The 8,732-nt window shown below is 47.9% G+C and overlaps 1 protein-coding gene across 1 annotated transcript; it reads left to right on the top strand.

Moving 5' to 3' along the window:
• The first annotated feature begins 361 nt into the window (after positions 1-361).
• Positions 362-8,399, top strand: scaf1 (SR-related CTD-associated factor 1). Its single transcript, XM_037477461.2, has 6 exons — positions 362-530; positions 1,825-5,328; positions 5,956-6,038; positions 6,346-6,648; positions 7,432-7,560; positions 7,721-8,399. The coding sequence occupies exons 2-6, from the start codon at positions 1,899-1,901 to the stop codon at positions 7,868-7,870; spliced, it is 4,095 nt and encodes a 1,364-aa protein (XP_037333358.2). The 5' UTR covers positions 362-530; positions 1,825-1,898; the 3' UTR covers positions 7,871-8,399.
• The last annotated feature ends 333 nt before the right edge of the window (positions 8,400-8,732 follow it).

The raw sequence follows: 8,732 nt of genomic DNA, 5'->3' as shown, positions 1-8,732 counted from the left end.
TCTATTGGAACAATAACATAATCGAAATGGAAGTTAACAATGTACCTACAGCTCTATTAAAAAGAACTTGCAGTTCCCTTTGGGTTTGTTTGCATATTTCAAACGTAATGAATGAATGAACATGGTGATGTCTTATTACATGATACATTCAGGCTTAAGTTAGATTCAATAACTTGATCGTGCCAATTGTAATGCAAGTCCCTCTTTAATGCTTGAAATCTAAAGACAAGAATAGATAAAATGGTATTTGTCCTATGAATTGCTGGTCCTCCTGTATTTGTCATATAGTCTCCATCTGTCTGGGTGGTGTTTCGCGTGGATGATGCGCGCGGACCGGACCGACTGAACTATGTTTCCCGGCAGTCTTTGTCGTCCGGTGTGAGGAGGGAGCAAGATGGCGGCGGTTGGTGGAATGGGGAGGCGATGTCTGCTCTAGATCTGCAACAACACATTAATACTGCGTTCTAACGGCTGACTACCTGTGATGCCAGAAGGTGGCTTTGGCAGAGCTGCAGACTAGCGGACTACGGGTAAGTCGCTCTCCCTTGGCCGACCTCAATGTTAGCCACAGTAGAACATACCAGGTAAGCTAGCTGGCTGACGTTCTCTCAACACATAAAGTGAACTACTGCTTACATATGCTAACATGGTAGCTACGTCTTTTAATAGCCGCATTGTAGTAATCCATGACCCCCACCAAACACAGCTCAAACATATTCGGTCAGACAGCCAGTGGCGTAATGTCAACCCGAAGCCTCAACGTGTAGCTAAAGCTTTAGCTAGCTAAGAAGTTACGCTAACATCGGTCACGGAGTCCACGCCGGTATTGGTCCAGCTAACGGTGTGTATCGAACATGGACACGAGGCGGGGACCGACACAGCCACACATTACACGAGCACGAATTAGACAGTGCATAGCCACACACTACACAGCACATAGCTACACGACATACAGTCGCACAACACACACAATTAGACAACACAAAGCAGAGTGGGAGGAGCCTGCCGTGTGTCCAGCTAGGTGCTGAGTGTTGTGTGTGTGTGTGTGTGTGCGCGTGTGTGTGTGTATTGAAGCCTATGACCCCCTGAAGAAATGCAGTGTGTCGAAGGGATCAATCCCTCCTATCGAAGCTCACATGAGGGATCCTCCTCTCACCTCAGGGCTGGTCTGCTCTTTGAGGGGGTTACAATGAACGCTGAAACAGCTACAGATTTATTATTTAGATAAATAAAACATGTAGGTAGTACGCTGTACGCTCTTGTGGTCTGTCACTGGCGCTGATGCTAACTTCTCGGCCCCTTTGACCGGCAGGCGAGATGCAACCAAGGGTGGAAACAATGAAATTGTGCCTTGAGTTAAGGAGTCTAGAGCCTTTTTGTTTAATTTACCATCCCCCAATACTTTCTTCGAGTACGCTTCACAATGTAACTGAACAGAACCAAGGTTCTCCTCCTGTCAGTTTGGACCTTGATTGTTCAATGTAAAATAATAATTGATTGGAGACTAGAAAATCATGAATACAGATGTCCGGATGTTTTGATTGATTATTTGCAGATAACAATTGTCAAACTTGTTGAACTGTGTAATTAAAATCCAAATCCAGTTCAAATCCATGAAGATCTCAGATGGGATTCGTACGGATACTGAATCAACGGTGGTTTGTTACACTATTTATTGTAATTGATCCAAATGAAACAGCCCAGCTAAATCATCCTCTTCGTGGAAGTGATATCAAGGACCACCGTTTTTGCTTCTGTTCTTAACTTTTCCAATAGTTGTTCATGATTAGGTAAAGACTGCATGTTTCCTGTCCTTTCTACTAGGTTTATTCCTGGATTCTATTTTCAAGTATGGTGACCATCGTCCAGGACTTCTGCTTCTCTAGTTTTCCTGGCCCATGGACTTGACTCCAGCTTCAGGCTTCAAACGGAGGCCTGCTGCCTCCTTTTCCCCAAGTGGAGTTGGAGAGACTACCAGGAGCCATCCTCTCTGCTCGCCCTCTTTTTCCCCGTCATCGCCATCATCTGATCCGTCTTCACCCGTATCCACATCCTCCTCTGTCTGCGGCAACTCGTCAGTTCATCAGAACCATGTAAAAGTTCAGACCCAGGGGTCGGAGGTGGCCAGGGTGTCCTCCACTTCTGCCTCTCTAGCGACACGGTCTCTCTCCACACTTGCATCCAACACCACCTCCTCCTCAGAACTCTTCCCTCACAGTTCAGTTCAGCTAAGGCTTGATTGTGAAGAAGTAGGCCCGAAAAGGGAGATGTATGACCCTTTCCATCCAACTGAGGGAGTGAAGGAGGAGGAGGAAGGAGAAGGCGAGAAATACGACCCTTTTGACCCCACTGGTTCCCCGGCATCAGACGACGATGATGCTGATAACAATAGAAGGGGCAAAGTGAGGGGGGTGAAGCGAAATGCTGCAAGTGATGAGGAAAAAGATGAAGAACCTCCAGATTCCACTGATGCCTTAAGTGACCAGAACAGCTCCCCCCGCCGGTCTGCCCAGATCCCCCTGAGACGGAGAGTGAAATGTGGCTCTGCCAAAGCCAGGGATCAGAGGTTTGATCACTCTGATCACTCTGAGATTGAGGAAGGGGAGATAGTTGGGCTAGCTGACAGAGGTGGAGGCAATCCGAGACCAGCTGGAGAAATCCCCTCCGTGCATTCTCCCAGCGTTTCCTTCTTCGGATCAAAGCCAGAACGCATCCTCCGGGTGCTGGATGGGGATGGTTTTGTGTCCGTACGCACAGAGAGCAACTGGGAGGTGGACATGGAGCCTGAGGATGAACCTGTGGTAGGTGTGGAGGATCTGAGAAGGAAGTTGGTCAGCAGGCGGAAAGAAAGGTATCTCTCCTTTCCTGCTCCCTCTCCCCTCTCTCCTCAGCCACCGCCTCCCTCCCATCCTCCAGCTTCTGCACCCTCTTCCCCTCTCACACCTAAGATAGAAAAAGTCACCAAGAACCGCACCAAGTCCTCCAAGAGTTCCAAGGACTCTGACCGACAGAAAAGCAAGGATAGAAAAGCTGGGGAGAAGGAAGAAAGAAGAAAAAAGAGCAGGAAGGACAAAGCGGGAGATGGGGAGAGGAGCAAAGAAAAGGAGCGAGGACACAAGACCGGAAAGGAAGTTAAAGGAAGGAGGAGCAGCAGGAGTAGTAGCCGTAAGAGGAAGAAAAGACAGCACGGCAGTCCAGAGGCCTCAAGATCCTGCAACTCTACAGGAAGAGGGGACCAGACTAGAACCCCTTTCTCAAGCCAATCCCAAGAAAGACCTAAAGAGAAGGAAGGAGAGAAACACAGAAGTAGAGACAGGGGAAGAGAGAGGGACCGGGATCGAGACAGGGAGCAAAGTCGGACGAGTAGCCATAGAAGAGATGAAAGAGACAGAGATTCTTGCTCTAGAAAGGATGAGATGGAGAAGAAGGGAAGACAACATTCAAGCAGCAGAGAGCGAGACATTTCAAAGAGGTCCAAAAGAACCAGGGAAACGAGGGAAGGCGACAGAGACAGGCACCGTGACAGGGAACGGCGTCGGGACGGCCGTCCTGTTGTCCCGCCATCCATCCAAGACCTAAATGGCGCTGATCTATTTGCCATCAAGAGAACTATCACAGTCACCACAACCACAACCACCACCACCGTACCCGGCTCCCCGAGACTCGCCCCACCCTCGCCATGTCGACCCTTGCAGGACTCTGACAAGCCCCACAAGAGGAAGAAGAAGAGGAAATGGCACTCAGCTGGAGAGATGGATGACCGTGGAAGTTGTCACAGCCAATCACAGTCAATCTCACCACCAAGGTATCACAGCTACGAGTCAGACCGCTATTCGGACAAATTGGAGATAGACGTGTTGTCTTTGGATGGTGAGGCTTTAGATTCAGACTACCCATCTCTTGAGGATACACCCCCTGCTGCCCTGCCACCAGAACCACCAGTGCCCAGTCCTAAACCTAAAGCTGTCCCCAAGACTGGAAGACATCACCCGAAAAAGAAATCTCACACATTAAAGAAAATTGACCAGGCCTCCTCTTCCTCTAAAGGCAAATGTCTCTCCTCACTGACAGTCACCTCAGGCTCTGCTACCGCCTCCTCGGGCCTCCCTTCAGCAAAGCGAGCCAGAAAGACTGGAAAAGACAAAGACCGGGACAAAGGTAGCAGAAAGGATTTGTGCCACTCTGGTAAATACAAGAGAGAGAGCGGCGGCAGTCGGAAAGGCAAGCTTCAGTCCAAGGTGTCCGTGCTGGTGCGTGAGGGAGTGAGCAGCACCACGGGGACTTCCGTTGGCTCTGGAAAGCTGGGCATGGACCTATTAGGGCCAGGAGGTGCAGTAGGGGGTACCGGGGGCTCTGTGGTGGGTGGCTCGATTGCAGTAGTGTTTTGCAGAGACAATGAGAGCAGGTCTCCGTTCCTCAAACCCTGCTCGGAGCCGCTGTCACTAGGCAACCGCAGTAAAGATCTGGCCAGTATGGGGAAGCGAAGCAGCCTTGCTGCGCCCCCCTCCTCCCTAACCAGTTCTGCAGGACGGAAACCCAAGAAAACCAAACCAAGCTCCATTACATCCACCTCCTCCTCTGCCTCCTCCCCCTCTTCATCTCTGGCAACCAAGCGCCGCCGTCGCCTGGCCAAGAAGACAAGAGAGAAGGGTGGAGCTGTGGGGAGGGTGGTTGGAGAAGACGACCCAACAAAAGGCCAGTCTGAGGGCTGGGGGGGGCCGTCTTTAGAGGTTCAGTCTGCCATCGGAGATGGGAACAAGTCAGTCAGTCCTCACACTAGCCAAGCCGGCCCTGCACCCTGTTCTTCCTCCTCTTCCTCCTCCTCCTCCTCTACAAGTGTGCTCCCACCTTCCTCTTCACCCCCACGTACACCTCCACCCTCTATTGCTCCCCTGCGTGACACCAGGGAGTCTTCTCCAGACTCTCAGACTGTGGACAGCAGCTGTAAGACTCCAGACCCTTCTTTCTTATCCGAGGACTGTCCAACCCAGACCAGCCCCACTCTGTTGCCATCCAGTCCGTCCAGCCTGTCCACCCCCCAGGGAGCTGTCCTCAGCGTTGCCTTGTCCACAGCCACTGCTAAACCGCCTCCTCCAGATGATGCGCCCAAATCCCTGCCCTCACCTCCATGCTCGTCCTCTTCAGCAGGCTGTGGTTTCACTTCCCTTTCTTTGCCTCCGTCTTCGTCCGACCCCTCCTCCTCCTCCTCTGTGTCCTCCTCCTCTGTTAGTAAGCCCCCTCCTCATCCTCCTCCCCCTCTAGCAGCGCCTGGCCTGCCCTGGAGTCTGCAGACTGGGGTGGACTGCACAACTGGAGGAGTCCTAGCGTGTGAGTAGCCTAAGTTGATGTACAGAAATGTTCCCACTTTGAAGGGGCTGGAAGGTCTTTATCCATAGTGCTGGAAATGTGAGATAACATTGCTGAAAAGGTAGTTTAATAATGCTCATTTAAACAAATTTATAATGCAAATGCAGTACAACGGCAAATAAACTCATAGAAATGTTTTTCCTGTGCCGATGTGAGCTTTTCGGGAGAGTGCATGTTGCATGTGTACAGACTGCACCCCGCTCGCTACAAGCCCGGCAAAGTATCGCAGACAAGTGAAAAAGTGTAATGTTGGGAAAAGGTCTAGACCTATTATAAGTGCCTCATCACTCCAAACAATCACATTCTGTTTCTTTAAATGTGCCTGCTAGTAGGGTTCATGGAATGCATCATCCAATGAGATCTTGCAAGCAAAAATAGTTATCTCAACTCTTTCGGAATAAGTAGATAAAAACAGTATCTATTACTGCTTATGGAAATAAACCAGGAAAGCTTCGTATTAGGTTTTGATCATTGAGCTCAGAGATGAATCACCTTGTCATTTTTAATGTTTATCAATTCATGTGTAGCCATATACATACATGCACCTATCCTTATTCTTAAAATTCTTATGCTTATTCTCCTGTTCAGTGACGGCTCTGCTCTTTAAGATGGAGGAGGCCAACATCGCCAGCAGAGCGAAAGCACAAGAGTTCATTCAAGCAACGAGTCAGGTCAGAGGGGCCGCCTCATTCTGCTCAGCCTTCATTTGAAATGTTTTCTAAAATGTTATTAGGAGCACCTTTTGTGGGTAATGTCTTTTTATTATGGGGGGGGGGACTGTGATGAGTGGGGAGCTCAGTCGTCCTCCAACCAGAGGGTTGGCGGTTCGTTGCCGGCTAACCAGCATGTCCACGTGTGAATTCAAATGGCTCTTATCATAGCGGGCGTATGCACTACTTCTATGTCATTTCACTCAGTGAGCAACCTTCCTAATCCAATCGAGCCCTTAGCTGACTGCCTTCACTTTGTCTCATGCAGATCCTCTCACAGGCCAATCAGAGCCAGTCCCAGCAGTTGGCTCCTCCTTCCTCTGCCTCCTCCTCACAGATCCCTCCCCCGCCCTCTCTCCCGCCGCCTCCTGGTCTGAGCCCAGCGCAGTTCATCCTCCACGGCTCCCTTCCATTGGTTGGCTGCACCAAGACCCCACCCTCTCTCCTGCACCACCCCACAGGTGGTGGCTGTGCACAGACTCCACCCTCCATCATGCCCATGGAGCTCTCAGGAGTTACTGGGAGTTGTGGTGACACTGGATGGGGCAATGAGAATAAAGACCCTGATAAGGTGAGTTTAGCTTCAACCGAATATTTTGGTCTCAGCCACAATCATTTCAGTCAGTAGTGTCATCATTGCATAATGTGGAAATAATCTGACAGTTTCCTACATTTATTAAAGAAGTTAATACTGAAACCATTTGTGAGGGAAAGTGTTTTACTGATTTAGCATTTGGATGACAAGCTAAAGTAAACATGGGGGTGAGTAAACAAAGAACGTTAAATGGACTGTACTTGTGTAGGAGCGGTCAGTAAAATCAATGTGCATTCTTTGTTGTGTCACTTCAATATTCCTTTTATTGAGTGGTCAGAGACAATAATACTCATTATGAACAGAAATTTGTTTCATGTCATAATCCGTAATGCGGTTGAAAATAGTTTCCCTTTGAATATCTATCTATATCTATTTAGAGATATTTTAGTTTGTACAAACTGCAGTCTTTCCTGTGCCCTTTCAAAGCTTTAGGTCTTTTGTCCACTTGGCTTCCTAATTGCTGGGAGGTTTGTTTTGACATATTAGGGCAATAACGTTTTCTTAGGGGGAGAGAAAAAACATTTCATGATGTATAACTTTACAATTTTAAGATTGTGTTTTGCAGATTTTTCTGGGGAAAGTTTGTCATGTTCAGGGGCTTTTGTAAAGATGAAGTTACCACGACTTGACGTTTTCTTTACGGCTTCTGGCTATGATTTTTGAAAGAAAATATCCTTTTCAACTCATTTGAATTTACTGAAAATGTCATTATCGTTATTGTGCCATGAATTTAACATTTGTTTCCCCTGAATTGCCCAGTACCTAAAGAAACTGCACACCCAGGAGCGGGCAGTGGAGGAGGTGAAGCTTGCCATCAAACCTTACTATCAGCGCAAAGACATCAATAAGGACGATTACAAAGACATCCTCAGGAAAGCAGTGCACAAGGTCAGCCTGAGCACACATAGTTAAACCAGCGCATGTCTTGCCTCATGTGTTCATTGTAGTTGGGCAAGGTGACAGGATTAGTAATCCATACTAACAACAAGCCCAGCTGGCTGAGAGAAAACGGTACAAACTACATCCATGCTCTCTGTCCACGTCTCAGATCTGCCACAGCCGCACAGGAGAAATCAACCCGGTGAAAGTCAGCAACCTCGTTAAGCTCTACGTCCAGCGCTACAAATACTTCCGGAAACACGGCCGCAGAATGGATGAGGAAGACCGCGATGACAGGGAGCTGCATTCCTCTGCCTGATGGGATGTTTTTTAAATGCTCTCCCACAGCCTTCTGCTCACATTCTGGGCAATCCACTGATTGTTTTTATCTTTTTTTTAAAATGTTTTTTTAGCCCACGTTGTCCATACCATGACGTGTTATTATCTCTCTGATGTCACTGTAATTGTCTCCCATAGAAGATGTATCATGTATACAGAGGATGCTGTGTGATCTACTACAGTCCAGTACACCCATCTCCCATGAACACTGCCTTTGGATTTTGATGACAGTCTCCATAAGAAGCTTGGCTATGGATGGCACTGACTGCTGAGCTATTTTTTCAACCGCATTGAATTAGCTCATTGAATCATGTTACTTTATCCACCCCCCCCCCCCCCCATCACAATGTGTATGAAAGTCCAACAACAGATGTTGTACCATAGTGTAAGAACACTACCCTCCCCATCTCTGTATGATGGTTCTGTTGTGTGTGTGCATGTGAGGTTGAAAGAGTTGTTTAATCTCTTTCTGACATGCCCAACAAAATATAAATGTTGCTTGAAAACCATTTTTCAATATTAATTGAGTCTGTTGTCTGTATTTACATTTTATATTATAGTGAACTTCTTGGATAAAACTTCTTGATGCATCACAAACATTGGGTATAAAAGGCTGTAGCTTTATGCTAAACATAAGTAACAGTTACACATATATATATTCAGATGAGCTGATGAATTTGACCCTGACTGCAGCAGCCATCCTTCCTGCCACGACGTCCACAGACGGACCTTCATGCCACCTCTAATCGCCCGAGAATACTTGGAATTGAGTGTAATGTAGCTGAAGCAAGAAGGGTGTAACTCCCCATACAATATGGTTTCACAGTTTGACTTTAAATCTA

Source organism: Pungitius pungitius, chromosome 12 (assembly GCF_949316345.1).
Source record: "Pungitius pungitius chromosome 12, fPunPun2.1, whole genome shotgun sequence".
Lineage (NCBI taxonomy): Eukaryota > Metazoa > Chordata > Actinopteri > Perciformes > Gasterosteidae > Pungitius > Pungitius pungitius.
This window is presented reverse-complemented; position numbering and strand designations above follow the sequence as displayed.